This window comes from Pongo abelii, chromosome 19 (genome assembly GCF_028885655.2).
Source record: "Pongo abelii isolate AG06213 chromosome 19, NHGRI_mPonAbe1-v2.0_pri, whole genome shotgun sequence".
NCBI classification, from domain to species: Eukaryota; Metazoa; Chordata; class Mammalia; order Primates; family Hominidae; genus Pongo; species Pongo abelii.
The window spans coordinates 96948549-96967167 of record NC_072004.2 but is presented as its reverse complement, the minus strand read 5'-3'; the positions used below and the strand labels follow the sequence as shown (position 1 = coordinate 96967167).

Below are 18619 nucleotides of genomic sequence, written 5' to 3'. Positions count from 1 at the left end.
AAAAAAAGGACATATTCTTCCATGACCTGATACTTATGTATGTATTTATTTATTTCAGAGATGGGGTCTTGTTCTGTTGCCCAGCGTGCATTGATGCAATCATAGCTCACTGCAGCTTTGACCTACTAGACCCAAGTGCTCCTTATGCCTCAGCCTCCTGAGTAGCTGGGAGTACAGGTGCGCACCACACACCTGGCCAATTCAATTTTTTTTGTTGTTTTTTGAAACAGGGTCTTACTATATTGCTGAAGCCGTCTCAAATGTCTGGCCTCAAGCCTTGCAAGTAACTGCACCTCGTGATCCAATTTTTGTGTTTTTTTTGAGGCACTGTGTTGCTCAGTCCTTTTCTTTTCTTTTTTCTTTTTTTTTTTTGAGATGGAGTCTCACTCTGTTGCCCAGGCTGGAGTGCAGTGGCGCGATCTCAGCTCACTGATATAGCTGCCTCCCAGCTTCAAGCGATTCTCCTGCCTCAGCCTCCTGAGTATCTGGGATTATAGGCGTGTGGCACCACACCCGGCTAATTTTTGTTGTATTTTTAGCAGAGATGGGGTTTCACCATTTTGGCCAGGCTGGTGTCCAACTCCTGACCTCAAGTGATTCGCCCACCTCGGCCTTCCAAAGTGCTGGGGTTACAGGCATGAGCCACTATGCCCGGCCTCCATTTTTTTTTTCTTTTTGAGATAGGGTCTCACTCTGTCACCCAGTCTGGAGTTCAGTGGCATGATCATAGCTTACTGCAGCCTTGACCTCCTGGGCTCAAGCCTCCCCATGTAGCTGGGGCTAAAGGTGTGAGCCACCATGCTTGGTTAATTTTTAATTTTTTTGTAGAGATGGGGTCTCACCATATTGCCCAGGCTGGCCTCGAACTCTCGGTCTCAAGCAATCTTCCCACATCAGTCTTCCAAAGTGCTGGGATTACACGCATAAGCCATTGAGCTGGACTGCAAGCATTCTTATTTATGGCATCATTATGAACTTGTCTGGGAATGTCCACATTTCCAAACCTCTCAGCCAACCATCTTTAGGTTTCTCCCGGGTATTTTCATTTTAAGGCTTCTCCTAATTTTCAAGGGGAAGCTTTTTTAAATACGAGGAATTTTCCAAACATTCCTGCCAAGTAATTTCAAATCAGGCAGGTTTGCACAACTGGCTTGTTGCTTTCAATAAATAATACCTTGTAAGACTTTGCCAAGACAACTACAGATATATCCTAATCTTTCCATTTGCCATTAGAACTTAAGCTTTTTTCCTCAGGTTATTAAATATTCATTGTAGGATGGCTGGGCTGAGATTCACTTACTCTCCTCATTGGACAAGTCAGTTGTTGCCACATGATTGTGGTTATAATCAACTCTGTCCTGATGACGTGAGTGTTAAAGATTTCCCACCACTCCAGCCACTACCTTTTTTTTTTTTTTTTAAGAGATGGGGGTCTCGGTGTGTTGCCCAGGCTGGAGTGCAGTGGTGCAATCATAGCTCACTGAAGCTTTGACCTCCAGGGTTGAAGCCATCCTCCCACCTCAGCCTCCCAAGTAGCTGGGACTGCAGGCATGATCCACACCGCCTGGCTAATTTTTAAATTTTTTGTAGAAACAGGGTTTCACCCTATTGCCCAGGCTGGTCTTGAACACCTGGGTTCAAGTGATCTGCTGGCCTTGGCCTCCCAAAATGCTGGGATTACAGGTGTCCACCATGCCTAGCCCCTACCACCATCTTTTTTTTTTTTTTTTTTTTTTTTTTTTTTTTTTTTTTTTTGAGATGGAGTTTCGCTCTTTTTCCCCAGGCTGGAGTGCAATGGCGCGATCTCGGCTTACTGCAACCTCCGCCTCCCAGGTTCAAGCGATTCTCCTGCCTCAGCTTCCCGAGTAGCTGGGATTACAGGCATGCGCCACCATGCCTGGCTAATTTTGTATTTTTTAGTAGAGACAGGGTTTCTCCATGGTGGCCAGGCTGGTCTCGAACTCCCAACCTCAGGTGATCTTCCTGCCTCAGCCTCCCAATGTACTGGGATTACAGGAGTGAGCCACCTTGCCCGGCAGCCCCTACTACGATTTTAAGAGAGATTATCTAAAATGAAATTACTGGGTGGCAGGCTATAGCCTTTTTTAGGCTGCTCATATGTACTGCCTCATTACTTTCCAAAAAGTTGTGCCAACTTATGCTCCCTGCATGTATAAAGAATCTCCTTCTCACCTAAAGTTAATCTCCAGTCTGCAAAGCAGGACTCATCTTTCTGTATAAATTGAAAAACAGTAGATACTAACTTTCCCAGTATCTGTTGCTGTCAGGACTCAGTCACACGGCCCAGGCTCCACCAATCAGGTGCATCCACCTCCAACCTTCAGTTGGAAGCCTGTGGTGTCTTCGCACCATAAGCAGGAGCAGCATAGAACCGGTTCTGGCAGTGAGGCTAGTGGACATCTGGTGGCTAGCATCTGTGACATCCATGCTGTTGCTGAGGGGGCTGGAGCAGCAGCAGCAGCAGGGCTCTTCCCTCATCCAGCCGTGCGGCAGGATCTCAGGTTTTGTACCCGGCCAGGCAGCCCTTCAGCTGATCCCCACTCCCCTGGGTAATCTGTGAACCTCCCCATGTCTTGTCTTCCCACCTGTGGCAGGCAGACCTGCCGCCCACCAAAATCTGTTCCTCTTCTTTCCTGCCTATGGAACTCTGCTTTTTGGAGGGCTACCAAGACCCTGGGAATGAAGCGTGCTTGGCCAGTGCTGTCATGACAACCTGGCTCTCTGCCGTCTCCGAATCCCTCATAGGATGCCCGATCATGGGTGGCCATTGAGGCCTGGGGGGAATCCACTGCAGGGGCTTCTAGGGCAGGTTTGTCTTTCCCTAATAAAAGGGCACAGATGTGACTGGCCCTGTCTCTTCATCCTTTCTTTGTGCCTTGACTGTAGAGGTGTGTGTGGTATATGGCGTTCCAGCAGCTGCCCTATAAACAACATACAAAAGCCCACCTGCCAAGGATGTTGGGGCAGAAAGACTGAAAGAGTCTGGGTCGCGATGGGGATAACTCCCACCTCCAGATTTCTAGTTACATGAAAAAGAAGAAAAGCCTCCACACATTGACTTGCCTGTCAGTCGGGTATTCTGCTGATTGCTCACTAGTACCACGTTCTTACCTGGATACCCCGTGGGCCTGCCTCTGCAGATCAATGCGTGTATTTGCACGAAGCTCTATGGCAAACAGAACTTCTCACTTCTCTTTCTCTCGTTTTTTTTTTTTTGAGTCGGAGTCTCGCTCTGTCACCCAGGCTGGAGTGCAGTGGCACGATCTCGGCTCACTGCAACCTCTGCCTCCCGGGTTCAGGTGATTCTCCTGCCTCAGCCTCCCAAGTAGCTGGGATTACAGGCATACGCCACCACGCCCGGCTAAGTTTTGTATTTTTGGTAGAGACGGGGTTTCACCATATTGACCAGGCTGGTCTCGAACTCCTGACCTTGTGATCCGCCCGCCTAGGCCTCCCAAAGTGCTGGGATTACAGGCGTGAGCCACCTACTGTAATCCCAGCTACTTGGGAGGCTGAAGCAGGATAACCTCTTGAACCCGGGACGCAGAGATTGCAGTGAGCTGAGATTGCCCCACTGCACTCCAGCCTGGGCAACAATGAGTGAGACATCTCCAGGCCACCATGCTGGGAAAGAGCAGAAGTCAGGCGCTCCAGGCGAGCTGGACCAGAGAGCTGTGTTCTGATTGGCTGAGGCCTGGATTGCCTGAACCAATCATGATGGAGGGGAGGCCGCACTGACCCGGTTGGCTGGCGGGCGTGGGGCAGCTCCAGGCCCACCATGCACGTGGCTGATGTCCTGGTCCAGGCGCTGATGGAGGGAGGCACCCGACAAGCAGGTGGTTTTGTTCCAGGAAAACAGCAAGTGCAGTGGTTAAGAGTGTAGATGCAGAGCCAGCCTACCTGGATTGTGTCCTGGCTCTGCCACTTAATAGTTGTGCAATCTGAGTCAAGTTATACAACCTCCTTGTGCCTCAGTTTCTTAATCAGTGTGGTGGAAGGTTGCTACCTCACTGGCAGGTTGTTAACCTGTGTAAATAGTCCTGTTATCACCACACCCCGCACTTTCTGGTTCATAACAGAGACCAGAGAGTTGACCTGCATGCCCTGAGTCGGCAAACATTTACTAAGTGCCACGGTATGCCAGGCTTGTGGGTGGGTCTGCAGACAGCCCCTCTGGTGAAGGGCAGCTCGCTGAAGCCTGGAGTACTGCCTGCTGCAGGGGATGGCCTTCCTTCCATGTTGGAGGAAATGCTTGTGTGGGCAGAAGTGCCCTGGAAAGTGAGCATGTGGCTTCTGGTACACGGGAGGACCAATAATTTTCTGGGCAGAAGGAACACCGTGTGCAATCTCTCGGGCCTGCAGCCCCCAGGGAATGGAGACATGGAGAGGAGGGTGTTGGGGCTCCATCCATCCCAGGGGTCTGGCCACAAATGCGTCCTGGGTCAGAAAAGGAAAGCCACGCAGCTCTGAGGTCTCCTCTCTCCCTCCTCTTCCTGCGTTTTACTTTTTTTTTTTTTTTTTTTTTTTTGAGACAGAGTCTCGCTCTGTCCCCAGGCTGGAGTGCAGTGGCACAATCTCAGCTCACTGCAACCTCCGCCTCCCAACTTCAAGTGATTCTCTTCAAGCCTGGCTAATTTTTTGTATTTTTAGTAGAGGGGATTTCACCATGTTGGCCAGGATGGTCTCAATCTCTTGACCTCGTGATTCGCCCCCCTCGGCCTCCCAAAGTGTTGGGATTACAGGTGTGAACCACTCCGCCTGCCCCCCACTCCCCGCTTTTTTTTCTTTTTTCTTTTTCTTTTTTTTTTTTTGAGACAGTGTCTTTCTCTGTTGCCCAGGCTGGAGTGCAGTGGTGTGATCATAGCTCACTGCAGCCTGGAACTCCACCGTCCAAGTGATCCTCCTGCATCAAGCCTCTGGAATAGCTGAGACTACAGGCACACACCACCCTCAGTAACCAGACGCCCAACCCTCGGTAAGAAAGTGAAAAAAGGCGGTCTCTGGGATGAGCTCAGGTCCCACTGAAGCCACAGGTCGACAGAACCCTTCTCAGAAGGTGGGAAGGAACCCAGGGAAGCATCACCTGCACTCAGAGTGGCTCAGTGGGGAAGGGGAGTGGCCCAGTGCAAGGACCTCAGCTCTCAGTGCAGCTGCTGTTGATCCTGAGTCTCTGATGTCTTCTCTGTCACTGCCTGGAGATTCAAAGTCCTCACGGAAGCATCGGATCCATGCCTGGCTAATGTTTTATTTTTTAAATTTTCTGTAGAGACGAGGTTTCACTATGTTGTCCAGGCCGGCTCCATCCTCGGCCCCAAAGTGCTGGGATTACAGGCTGAGCCACTCCCCGGCGTTTATAAGCAGCTCCTCTTAGGTGCCTGGCTACACCTGCTCCTGCTGCTGCTTTAGCAGTGCGTTGGCCCTCTACTGCTGTGTAACAAATTACTCCAAAACACAGGGGCTTACAACAAGCATCTATCATCTCTCACAGCAGCTGAGGCGCAGGAAGCAACTCACCTGGGTGGTCTTCCACGAGGCTGGGTGCGGGGCTGGAAAATCCGCTTCCAAGCTTGTTCCCCTGGCTGTTGGCAGGGAGTGAGCTCCTCCCCATGTAGAGGAAGGGAAAGGAGAGAGGGAGGGAGAGAGGGAAGGGGGGAGAGAGGGAGAGAGGGAGGGGGGACAGAAGGAGAGACACGGAGAGAGGGAGGGGAGGGGGGAGAGAGACAGAGAGAGGGAAAGAAGCGGGGGGAGAGAGGGAGGGGAGGAGGGGGGAGAGAGGGAGAGGAGGGGGGGGAGAGGGGGCGAGAGGGAGAGGGGGACAGAGAGAGGGAGAGAAGGAGAGAGTGGCGGTGGAGAGAGGGAGAGGGGGAGAGAGGGGAGGTGGAGAGGGAGAGAGGGGGAGAGAGAGAGGGGGAGGGGGAGGGGGAGAGGGAGGGAAAGAGGGAGGGAGGGAGAGAGAGAGATAAGGAGGGGGGAGGGAGGGAGGGAAAGAGAGGCAGGGAGAGAGGGAGAGAGAGGCAGAGAGAGAGAGAGAAAGAGAGAGAAAGAGAGAGGGAGAGAGAACCAGGACGGAAGCTGCTGTGTGCTGTGTCTCTCTAAACTGGCCTGCTGGCACCTCTGCCCTGCTCCACTGATTACACAGACCCTCCCTTGGTGGGGTGTGACCGACAGGAGGGCAGGGGTGCGGGCCTGTGGGGCCATCTGGGAGGCTGCCCACCCTGGATGGCTGCTGCTCTGTGTGTTCAGGGTGCACACGTGCTCCTGCCCATGTTTGTTTTAGTAGCTAGTCAGTGTTATTATTAAGATGTCTCAAGTCCACTTGGAGCAGATGGAGGGTCACACCTAGAAAGTGGAATGTGGCTCCTCCGAATCCCTTCTTGGGAGGTCCCGAGCTCAGATGGCCTCTGCCTGTCCAGAGTAGACAAAGGATTCTGGTGGAAACTGCCTTCAGATTTCTTTTTGAACACACTCATATTTGCTGCGAATAATTCCCTTTTTTTGATGCTCCCAGATCCTGCCTGTCCTGGCGATGTAGGCAAACGAATGAGCAGCATCCAAACTGTCCCCATGAGCCGAGTTCACAGCCTTGTCAGGCCCCAGGCCAGTGCCCCCACCCCTACCTGGCCCCCAGCCCCCTCTAAGGCATGGAAGAGAGACCCGGGGGCGAGGCCATGCGGTCCTGATACAGGTCCTGGACGGATGGGCGTCCCAGGCTTCAGGCAAATGGGTCACCTGTCAAGGACAGCACCAGTGACGTCGCAGCACCAGGGAGTGGCCCCAAGCCAAACCGAGGAGTGTCTGGGAACCGGGGACACGGGCTTTCAGTGTGGGGGACTGAAAGGGTCAGCCACTCGAGATTCAGGAAATAATTTGTCACTCTCTGCCCCACGTGGCCTCTGAGGAAATCAAACAAGCAGTGTTGCCCATTTTTAAAGATAAATTAATGCATCAATATAAAAAACGTCAGGCAGCGATGTGGAGGCGGTAGGCAGACGGGGCTTGTGATTTATTGGCTCTTTAAGGAGTGTTTCTGGGGCCACTCTGGCTTCCTCCTGCCACCAGCAGGGTGCCCAGGGGCCCGTCCACCGAGGTCATGAGCCAAGCCACCCACCCCAACTGGGGGGCCCCTGACCAGGCTGAAGGGCCACACTCCCTCCAGCTGGTGACTCAGAAACATCCAGTATTAACCGCACTGGGACAGAGAGACAGGGAAGGAGCTAGGGGCAGGCAGGAACAGTCCTGGCCCTGGAACAGGTTGTGGGTCTGCCCTGGGGCTGAGTGCTGCTATGTCCTCACACTGAGGGGGCTTCTCCCGGCCTGGCCACAGCAAGGCTAATGGGGTCCCCAGGGGGCCGTGGCTCCTGATTCCTTAGCATGAACAGGTGCCCCACAGGCTCAGATGGCCCCCCAGGGCTGTGCTCTCCCTCCCTGAGGGCACCTTGCTAGCATCCCCACCAACACCCAGGACAACCCTGGTCCACATTTGCCAGTTCGGAAGGTGAGAAATGACACTTCCTGGCTATGTGAATTTGCATTTCTTTGGTTTTTGGAGGGCGTGAGCTTCTTTCCATTTGTTTGGGGCCATTGTGAATGTCTGTTCAGTCTTTGCCTGTTTTCTATGGAAGGGTCCCAATTTCCCTTGCCGACGGATGCGGCACTCTGGCAGCTGGGAGTGGTGGCGTTCAGCGGTGCCCTTGTGTGCTTTAGCTGTGGTGTGTGCGGGAGAGGAGGGCTGATGCTAGCCTGGAATCTTACCAGGGATCTGCAGCCCCGGCTTTGTTGTCAGAAATGCTTAGAGAGGCCTCCTGGGAGCCAGGCAGGATGCAGCAGGAAACAGAGGGGCAGAAAGAGCTCAGGTCCACAGCAGCAGGGAAGGGGGCACCAGCTACCAGAACCCAAGCAGGAACTGGGCTTGAGGGGGACGAGGAGTGGGGGAGGGGGACTGAACATTTAGACAGGGGTGTGGGGCTGTCTGAGAAGACATGCGAGCAAAGATTTGTAGGAGGAGATGGAGGCGCCTAAAGCAAGAAGAGCTGTCCTCAGAGGGACGGGCACGCAGAGGCCCCAGGGCGAGCACAGCCTGGGTGCATTCCGGGAGGCCAGGCCAGGGCCGTGGGGGGCTGCGGCAAGGGGTCAGGCTAGCTGGGGGCCTATGGGTTCCAGGAATGCTTTAGCTTCTGCTGCGAGTGCTGGGCGGGTAGGCTGTCAGTTCTCCAGGTGCAGGGCAGACAGGTGGCATGAGGCCCAGTTTGCAGAGAGCATGGAGCGCCAAGCCTTGTGACCCACAGAGGTTTACCTGCCGGTGAGAGCCCTGGGTCCGCAGGCCAGAGTTTGCTCCTCTGCAGAGTTCCTGGTCGGCCGGCCTCTGCCCTTCTCTCCAGGACTTGGGGGTTCTGCTCTACAGCCAGGCGGCCCTTGGGGAGCAAAGGTCCGGGCCAGTGAGAATCCAACACATCCCCAAGCCCCACAGCAACAAGCGTTGAGGGAGCAAAGGACGGTCGGGATGGTGGGAGGTGGCGGTGGCCTTGGTGGGTGGGTGGGTGGCGGTGCTGCTGACTTTAGTGCGCTCCCGTTACTCCGTTACTGCCCAGGGGTGAAGTGCTGCCAGCCCCCATCCGTGTCCCTCTGCAAAGTGCTCCTGGCATCGAGCTGGGCTCTCTCGAGGCTCAGCCTCCATTTTCTCCTCTGGGCAAGGGGAGTCCTGGGCCAGCGCCCGCTGTCCAGCCTCGCTGCGTCCCGCAGCCCATTTCCTTTCCTGGAGGCTCTGACAGGCCTGGAGGGCCCGGGCGTCGGGGTCGGGTCAATAGGCTGCCCGGGTCAGCTGAGGCCCGGTCAGTGCGAGGGGTTTGTCGGAACCGAGGCCCCGGCTACCTGAGGCCTTTGTGCAGAGCCCCGCTCTGGCCACCTGGGGGGGCCGAGGCCGGGAGACCCGCAGGGCCCCCCAGGAGCGCCCTCCGCCCCCTTAGCGACCCCTCCCAGACCAAGGCAGGGCCAGAGAGGACGGTGCCCGAGGGCAGCGGCACCGGAAACGGGAGCAGGCACAACCCGGCCCCGGAACATCACGGAGGCCCCGGGGCCTTCAGAGCCCGCGAGGGGCTGTCTCCTCGGGCGCGGCGGGGCCTGGGCTCTCTCAGCCTCGCCGCCGACCTCGGGAAAAGCCCCCCAGCCTCTCCACCCGGCAGCTGGAGGAGGCCGGTCCAGGGCTGGGGACAGCGCGAGCGACCCGCCTGGGGCTAGGCCGACGGCTGGGGATCGCGGGCCGCGGGGGGCGCACGTGCGATACCCTTTTCCCGGCCCGCCGGGAGGCAGGACGGAGCCCCAACTTCAGAAGCCGACGCCGCGTCCCGCCCGGAGGCCGCCGGGGAGGGCCGAGTGCCGAGTGCGCACGCGCCTGACTCTGTCCCCACGGCGCGCCCGGGGGCGCCGGGGCCACCCTGTGATTGGCCCGGGCGGCCGCGCTCTCGGCCAATGGATGCGCGGCTCCTGGCTCGGCGGGTCCGTCTCCGACCGGGTCTCGGGGCCTGGGGAGGGCTGCGCCGGCCCACGGGGTCGCTCCTTCAAGCCGTCCGCCTCCGCTCCGGAGACCAGGCCAGCGAGTCCGTGATCCTGGCCGCCCCCAGTAGTGAGCCCGTGCGCAGAAGCGCCGGCTGAGACGCGGAGCCCCGCCCGGCCTGGCCGGGGCCTGCCCTTCGCAGGGCCTCCTCGTCGACCCCCGGCCAGCCCCGCTCTCCCTGCTCCCATCCTGCGGGTCAGAAAAACAATGCTTGGCTGGAGGGGACCCGCGCCTGTGGTCCCAGCCACTCGGGAGGCCGAGGCGGGAGGATCGCTTGAGCTTGGGAGGTGGAGGCTACAGTGAGCCGTGATTGCACTTCTGCACTCCAGCCTGGGCCACAGAGCGGAGACCCTGTCCCTAAACAAAACAACAGTGCTTAGAAAGCAGACAAGCCTGTTGCCAAATACCATCAACAAAAATGAGTAGTGGTCATCTCTAGATGGTGGGGTTGGAGGTAAATAAAAAATATTTTGACTGGGCACAGTGGCTCACGGCTGTAATCCCAGCACCCCAGGCAGGAGTTCGAGACCAGCCTGGCCAACATGGTGAAACCCCGTCTCTACTGAAATTACAAAAAAAAAAAAAAAAAAAAAAAATTAGCCGGGCGAGCGTGCTGGTGCACGCCTGTAATCTCAGCTACTCGGGAGGCTGAGGCAGGAGAATCACTTGAGCCTGGGCAAGACAGAGGTTGCAGTGAGCCGAGATCGTGCCACTGCACTCCAGCCTGGGCGACAGAGTGAGACCCTGTCTCAAAAAAAAGAAAAAAAAATTTTTTTTATCTCTGTAATTTGTTAATTATTTCAGTTAGCGTTAGTGTATTGTTTGTATGAAAATACTGCTTTTGGGCTGGGGGCTGTGGCTCACGCCTGTAATCCCAGCACTTTAGGAGTCTGAGGTGAGCAGATTACGAGGTCAGGGGATTGAGACCATGCTGGCTAACACGGTGAAACCCCACCTCTACTAAAAATACAAAAAATTAGCCAGGCGTGGTTGCGGGTGCCTGTGATCCCAGTTACTTGGGAGGCTGAGGCAGGAGAATCGCTTTCACCTGGGAGGCGGAGATTGCAGTGAGCCGAAATCATGCCACTGCACTCCACCCTGGGTGACAGTGTGAGACTCCGTCTCAAAAAAAAAAAATTGCTTTTTATAAAAATGAAAGCTGTATAACAAGAACAATAATAAAAACAGTAAGTGTTGGTGAGGATGTGGAGAAATTGGAGCTCTCATACAATGCATGCACCGTGAAAAACACATTAGCGGTTCTCAAAGAGCGAAGGGCAGAATTACCCAGCAGTTCTGCGCAGCCGCACACCCAGAGAACTAGGCAGGAACACGAACAGTGTGCTCAACACGAGTTATTCCAAATGTTGACCACAACGATACTCACCGCAGAGAAAAGGTGGAAACAACCCACGTGTCCATCCATAAATGAATAGAGAAACAAATGTGGTCCCTCCATACAATGGACTATGATTTAACCTTAAAAAGGAAGGAAATTCTGACGCACACCATGCACAGATGGCCTGAAAACATTATGCTAAGTGAGATGAGCCAGTCACAAAGGACAAAGTCTGTCTGGTTCCACTTATAAAACATCTAGAATAGGCAAGTACAGAAACAGAAAGTAGGTAAGAGGTTGCCAGGGGTTGGGGGGAGAGGGAAAGGCCAGGAGCTGGGGGGAGAGGGCAAGGCCAGGGGCTGGGGAGAGAGGGAAAAGGAAGTTGGTGCTTAATGGATAGTCTCTGGAATGACGAAAAAGTTCTGCAAATGGATAGTGTTGAGAGTCTCACAACATGGTAAATGTACTCAATGCCTTTGAAGTGTACACTTAAAAATGGTTAAAATGGCAAAATGTATCACAGTTTAAAAAATTATGGGCCAGGCATGGTGGCTCATGCCCATAATCCCAGCACTTTGGGAGGCCGAGGCGGGCCGATCACTTGAGGTCAGGAGTTCGAGACCGGCCTGGCCAACATGGTGAAACCCTGTCTCTACTAAAAATACAAGAAAATTAGCCGGGTGTGATAGTGGGTGCCTGTAATCCCAGCTACTTGGGAGGCTGAGGCAGGAGAATCCCTTGAACTCGAGAGGTGGAGGTTGCAGTGAGCCAAGATCACACCACTGCACTCTAGCCTGGGTGACAGAGCAAGACTCAGTCTCAAAAAAGAAAAAAATATATAATGTAACATACCCAAACTAGGCCGGGCGTGGTGGCTCACGCCTGTAATCCCAGCACTTTGGGAGGCCGAGGCGGGCGGATCACGAGGTCAGGAGATCAAGACCATCCTGGCTAACACGGTGAAACCCCGTCTCTACTAAAAATACAAAAATTAGCTGGGCATAGTGGCGGGCGCCTGTAGTCCCATCTATTCGGGAGGCTGAGACAGGAGAATGGCGTGAACCCGGGAGGCGGAGCTTGCAGTGAGCAGAGTTTGCGCCACTGCACTCCAGCCTGGGTGACAGAGTGAGACTCTGTCTCAAAAACAAAAAAAAAAAAAAAAAATTTAGCCAGGTGTGGTGGCATGTGTCTGTAGTCCCAGCCACTTGGGAGGCTGAGGTGGGGGCGTGGCTTGAGCCAGGGAGGTTGAGTCTGCCATGAGCCATGGTGCTGCCACTGCATTCCAGCCTGGGCCACAGAGCAAGACCCTGCCTTGAAAAAAAATTTTTTTTAAATGTATAGCTGTAATTTCGGAAGCAGTGTGTGCACTGATACCTGCTCCAAGCATGCTCTTGGTCTGGATGCGGCAGGATTTCAGTTCCAGGAAGCAGCTATTCTCTGAGCTAGAAGGCCACTTCTCCCCAAGAGAAAGGGCAGCAATGCTTCACCAGGTGTGTGCCTAACAGTTCTCAATCCCACTGGGAGCGCTGCGAGGGAAGGACGGCTCATTCGGAATGGACACACAGAGGCGGCTCCAGTACAGAGAGGGGCTCTAGGCCCTGAAATGCTGTGCTCCTCCCAGGACACACAACTCCACGTGACGGGGATAACACGCGACACAGCTCCTGCATCGATGCTCCCCAGTTCCTGCCTGGTTGCTCCTCAGCCCCTGCCTGGCTGCTCCCCAGCTCCTGCCTAGGTTGTCCCCTATCTCCTGGCCTTATGCTCCCCAGTTCCTGCCTTTGTGCTCCCCCAGCACCCTCAACCCAGAGTGCTCCTTCCCTCTGGCCAGGCCCCCTTCCCAACCCCGCCCCTTCGGGGCTCAGGCGGGAACCGAGCTGGCTTTTTCCTCCCAACCAGAGCAGCTCCCTCTGGTTCCCAGGTTGCCTGCCCTTCCAGCTAACACCTGCCTTGCAGGGAGGGGCGGGGGTGCTCACCACGAGGCGGCCACCCAGGGTGCGAAGGGGTCTCAAGGTCCACCCAGGAGGAGCGCATGTCTTTCCGTTGCGGGCTATGCGCGCTGCCCACGCGGCCACGCTTGGGGCCTGGCAGGAGGCCGCCATCCCGGCCACGGCCGCTGGAGGGCGCCCCCACACCGCTCCTGCCTGCCGGTTCCCGCGGGAGGGCGCCTGTGGCGGGCGCCGGAGGTTGATCTCCTGGTTCACGCCAGGATTGCGAACCGGCGGCCGGAGCGGGAGGCCGCAGAGCCGAGTTCAGGTCGCAGTCCTGACCCACCTGGCGGCGGCTTCCTGTCCCGCGGCTGCGCTGCAGCTCTCCAGGTTGGGGTGAAAATGCAGAAACGGTCCCGTGGACTAAGTCACGGACGTTCGTTTCTCACAGCGCCGCGTGCCTGCCTGCAGACAACCGAGCCACGGACGCCGAGGCCACCCCACCGCCCGGGGCCTGAACGCGCCGGCCCAGACCGGCAGCCCCCTCGGATCCTAAGACTTCTGCACCGCAGCGCAGGTGTGGGGGTCCTCAGCCGGCGCCATCCAAGCAAGAACCGAGAGCGCGAGCGCCACGCCTTCCCCCACCCTCTGCCCTGCGCCCCTGGCTGGCGGTCCCTCCGGCAGCAGCTGGGCCTGGAATTCGGGCTGCGGAAGGGGCTGCACCCACGCGGGGCTCACGCCATGGATGTGGGGGCTGGGAGGGTCTCCGCGCTTTCCAGCCCTGGTCCCCGGCTGTTTCCTGGTGCTGCCCAAGAAGCAGGTCCGTCGGCCAAACCAGCCCCTGTTCTGGTGCCAGCCAGTGCCCTCAGCCTGCGGGCCTAGAGGCCAGAGTGCCGGCGGATGGGCAGGCCCTGACCACACTGTCCTCCCTGGGAGCTTACTGGTGAGACGCTCGTCTGCCTCAGGGGGCCCAATAATGGTCACCTGACATGAAGGGACAGAGGTGGTTTGTCCAGGGTGACGGTGACCACTGTCCTGGCATGTGACGGAGCCCAGGCCCTGGGCAAGCGTCATGCTGAGAGGGGCTGGCCGCCCGCTGCCGGTGGCCTGACTCAGGAAACTTCGCTCCCCTGAGCAGCAGCTGGAGGAGAGGCAGCGGCAGTGGACCTCTGGGGACAGATTAGAGGGGTGGCCCTGCGGCCCTTGCTTGGGCAGGAGGGACGCTGCAGCAGCTGCTGGAGCTCCCGGGCAGGGGCTGTCCCTCGGTCAGCTGGGTCACAGAGCAGCCGGCGCCTGCGTCATTCTCAGCCTGCCCGAGGGGGAGGCTTCCGCTCCAGGTGGGTGACCCGGGGCCCTTGCTATTACCCCCACAATGTTTCCTCTTTCCTCTCCGCCTCCTCCAGCCTCCCTAGGCAGCCTCCTCTCTTTCTCTGGTGGAGCCTTCCAGCTTCCGGAGGCCTTGTGAGAGCAATAAAATGCCTTTGAAAGGAGGCTGGGATGTCCAAAGGGTCACAGGGCTGGGGGCTGAGAAGCCCAGAGGTGGCTGGGTAGGAGACACAGGCCTTGGCGTGCTTTCAGGGGACACACAACAGGGACAGTCCCCACTGACTTTCCTCCCACTCCACCTCCACTAACTCACCTCCCTCTTGTCAACAAGGGAGGTCTCCTGCCCTGGAACATTCAGGGAAAGAGGTGCGTCTGAATCCCGCCTGGGGAGACAGACGCCCTCAGGCTGTCCTCTTGGCTCCGCTCCCCTCTTCCCTCCTGTTCACCGCTCCCAGCCACCCCGATGGGGCCTGTTTAATTGATTCAATTTGTTCAACAGTAAAAACACTCCACAGATGTCAGCCTCCCAGCACCCCACCCCTGGGGAGCCGCAGACACCTGCCAAGGCTCTGGGGCTGGGAGTCCTTCCATGGGCCACTAACACCAGGATCTGGGGGAGGCCTCTGGGCCTGGGAGCTCGCGCGGGTGCCCCCGCTCACCAGACCAGAGCAGCCACTTCAGCCCAGGGACTGCTCCATCAATGGCACCAGTGGCGTTCTGAACAGTGATCTGATGCAAATGTGTCATTCTGAAGGATTTAATGTTTTTAGATCCCCAGGTCTGGGAGGATGACCTTGGAGATGAGGTCAAGCTACCATCCCAGGTCCAGGCCACTCACTGTCTGTCAGGGTCCCACCTTCTTCATCACCCTGGGCTTGGGGGGTTTTCCAGGTAATCAGTGCTGGGAGGGGGACTGAGGGCTCCCAGGGTCCGATCCTGTCCCCTGCAGGGGAGAGGCCCCTCGCCTACAGATTGGGAGCCCTGCGTCCACAGCTTCAGTGCGGTGGCCCGTCCTACTCCCAGGGATGTGTGTGGCCACAGCCGCTCTGGGAGATGCTCTCAGGTGTTGTCTAAGGGAAAACGTGGGCCTGGAGGTCAGGAGACCCAGGCTGAACCCCTGACGCCCCTGCCCGGACCATAGCCTTCTCTCCCTGTGAAGGTCCCTGGTCCCTGGGGCCACCACTTCCACCCCAGAAGGAGGCCCCTGCGATTGACTGATTGGTTGGTTGAGTGACTGAAGAGGGGGACGGTTTAGGGAGCATTTGCACAGCTGGCCAGGCTGTGGCTGTGGGGGCCTCTGCCCACCCCCATCCAGCCCCACCTTGGACGAAGACGCCCCAGCGGTGATTAGGAGAAAGCTCACCCTGAAAACGGTCTCAGGTTAGAGTTACCAGGACACCTGCCTCTCCAGCTTGGGGGTCTCTCACGTGCCCCTCTCAGGCAAGATCGGGCCTATCATTGGCTTAGGTTTTAGGAAGGTCCCAAGCTCATTTGCCAAGGGCTGAGCTTCTCCATAACTCCCTGAACACAGGGAGAAGACGAGAGGAGGGAAACTGAGGGATGGAGATGAAAGCGCTCGTCCCAGCGAAGGACCCGCGCTTCAGGCGCTGGGCCCTGGCGGTAGTGAACAAGCTGGGGGTGGGGCGTCGGGCCGCGCCCCCGCCCTCCAAACCCCCAGCGCGGACCCCTGCTCCGGGGCGGGGGCGCTCACAGTCGCGCGAACCCGGAGGTGCGGAGAGAACAAAAGGGGCCCCGCCCCCTCCCCCGGGCCGGCCCGCCGCGGCCAATCGGTGCGGCCGCTATCGCCTCAGCTCTCTGATTGGCTGTGCGGCGGCCAATCGAGTGAGGGGGCCGCCAGCCCGTGCGGCCCCACGTGGGGCGGTGCGCGCTGCTGTTAGCGGACCGCAGCGGGCGGGGCGCGTGGTTCGATCGCGCGCTGCGCGCCTCGGGGACGCGGTCCGCGCCACCCCCAGCCGTCCCTGCCGTCCCGAGGCCCCCAGCGAGCGGCGCCGTGGCTTCGGGCGCGCGGGGCTCGGGGCCATCGCCGGGTGCTGTGCGGTTCCCGGCTCCGAGGCGCTGGGCCGGCGTCGCGCCTGCCCCCTGCCCACGCGGGAGGGAAGGGAGCGGCGCTCAGGGACCAGGAGCGAAGGCATTGCCACCTGGCGGGGCGGGGAGGCCAAGGTGGGCTGTGGAAGGAAGAGGCGGGCCTGCCGCTGGTGGTGGTGGGATCAATTCATTCATTCATTGAGTCCGTCATTGACACCTCCTACTCCAGGGCCCTCGGGACACAGACAGCGGTGGCCTCAGCGGAGGTTTGGGGGCTAGCCTCTCCCTAGTTTCCATTAGTCTCCCCTCCAAACTACTTCAAGTGGAACGTACAAGCATGTTTTTTGATATGGGCAATTGACACAGTCTTAACATTTTTATGGCACCCTCAGACAGGGTATTTGAGGAGAGTTGAATAAATGAAAAATACGTGAATTAAAGGAGAGCTGTGCAGTAGCCACGGCCAGCAACAAAGGGGAGCTGTTACCCCCTGAGACCTGGAGGGCAGCTGGAGCTACAGCAACAAAGGGGAGCTGTTACCCCCTGAGACCTGGAGGGCAGCTGGAGCTACAGGAGAGGCCGTCTCCAGGAGCCCTGACCTTGGAGAGGGACACAGCGACCCGGCAGGGAGGAGCTGCTTCTGTACACTGACCTCACCCCTCCTGACTGCTTGGGGCTACGCATTGGCTGAACTAGGTAGAGGCCAGAGAGCAAGGAAGCCCCATGGATCCTGTACCTACAGTCAGCTTCCCGGGGCACAGAGCAGGGGCTGGGGTGGGGCAATGGGAAGGTGTCCAGCACCTGTTTTGAAGTGTGAATAAAAGCATCGTAGAAAATGTTGCTGTTTTGCTTTGTTTTGTGGATGTGTAGCCCATGCAGAGGCAGACTAAGATGGGGCACGACCAGGCTGGGCCCCGCCTCTTGCAGATCCACTAGGAGCCACCCCAGAGCCAAGGGGACCTTCCTTGGAGGGTTTCCCATCCTGAAAGTGATGAGTCACAAAACGAGGCAGGACTGTGGACGAGGAATGCCCCGTGTCAGCGCACGTGCACGGTGCTGTTCAGGCACCTCTTCCTGGGGGTCCTCCTGGATGCTCCGATGCTTGCCCATCTTGGCAGCTGTCACAAGCCACTGCTGGGACTGTAATTCCCTGGGGCAGGGACTGGTCCTGTTTGCTCTTGCCCCTTCATGGGGCCTGTATCTGGAAGGAGGATGAATCTGCCTGGGTGAGGCCTGAAACGGGGGCTTCCCTCTGAGGCACGGGACATGTATTCACTCATCAAACCTTCTCAGGGGAGCCTTTCTCTGCCAGGTTGGGCTTAGCCCCAGGGAGCCCAAGGAAGAAAGGATGTAGTTCAGACTTGGAGACATGTGTGACCCAACAGTGCAGCCATGCACAAGTTCCTGATAAGGTGGCTCGGGCCCAGGTCCCCTGAGAGGCTCAGGAGGGGGAGGACTCTTGGATAATGAGGAGAGAGGGGGTGGCACTTGAGGTGGCTTTGAAGGGCAAGGAGGAGTAGGAGTGGTGGAGAAGCTGAAGAAAAGCAGGGGAAAAGGAGGTGCCACCAAGGGGATCAGGGACGTGGCGTCCGGGGGAGTGTGGCTGTGCACAGCTGGGCCTCTGCCTCAGGCATCAGGAGGCTGGGGCGAGGCACCCCTGCCCCTGGCTTCTCTGCCTGTGGTATGGCGATGATGATAGGGTTGTTGGGCAGGGTGAGGGATGTAGGTGACGTGCAGCACAGTGTCTTGGTAATTACAGGCTCGATAAATATACATGAGCTGTCATTATAAGCACTGGTTGCCGTTGAGGAGGTGGTGGTGGGCTTGGCTGGAGTGAGCTGCCTGTGGGGGGCTGTGAGGCTAGTGCAAGGATGGCCCTCTTTCAGGGACATGGAGGCTGCTTCTCATTCCTGCAGCGCATGTGGCAGACATCACTAATCCATCAGCCACTCTCTCCCACGGAGCCCAGCGGTGGCCTCGGGCCCTCAGATCATTCTACAGGCAGCCCCTGCTAATCAATCACAGCTGGCACACAGATGGCCCTGCCTGCCATCTCCGATTCCACCAACATCAAAAACTGGGATCTGGGCTGGGGGTGGTGGATCATGCCTGTAATCCCAACACTTTGGGAGGCCAAGGTGGGAGGACTGCTTGAGCCCAAGGAGGAAGAAGCTGCCGTGACTGCGCCACTGCATTCCAGCCTGGGGAATAGAGGGAGTCCCTGTCTCAAAAAATAAAATAAAAGGCCAGGCGCGGTGGCTCACGCCTGTAATCCCAGCACTTTGGGAGGCTGAGGCGGGTGGATCATGAGGTCAGGAGATTGAGACCATCCTGGCTAACACGGTGAAACCCCGTCTCTATTAAAAATACAAAAGATTAGCCAGGTGTGGTGGCAGGTGACTGTAGTCC

At 57.4% G+C, this 18619-nt stretch overlaps 1 protein-coding gene and 1 pseudogene across 1 annotated transcript; both read left to right on the top strand.

Moving 5' to 3' along the window:
- Positions 1–9486: 9486 nt before the first annotated feature.
- LOC100937487 (uncharacterized) lies at positions 9487–13862 on the top strand (annotated as a pseudogene).
- A 1862-nt stretch (positions 13863–15724) lies between these two features.
- LOC129051138 (basic salivary proline-rich protein 2-like) lies at positions 15725–16730 on the top strand. Its single transcript, XM_054535908.2, has 2 exons — positions 15725–16345; positions 16603–16730. The coding sequence occupies exons 1-2, from the start codon at positions 15725–15727 to the stop codon at positions 16627–16629; spliced, it is 648 nt and encodes a 215-aa protein (XP_054391883.2). The 3' UTR covers positions 16630–16730.
- The last annotated feature ends 1889 nt before the right edge of the window (positions 16731–18619 follow it).

Coding starts and splice junctions, on each gene's coding strand:
- LOC129051138 (XM_054535908.2), top strand. CDS start 15,725: ATGGAGATGAAAGCGCTCGTCCCAGCGAAGGACCCGCGCTTCAGGCGC. Junction 16,346..16,602: donor GGCGGGGCGGGGAGGCCAAG/GTGGGCTGTGGA, acceptor TGGCACCCTCAG/ACAGGGTATTTGAGGAGAGT.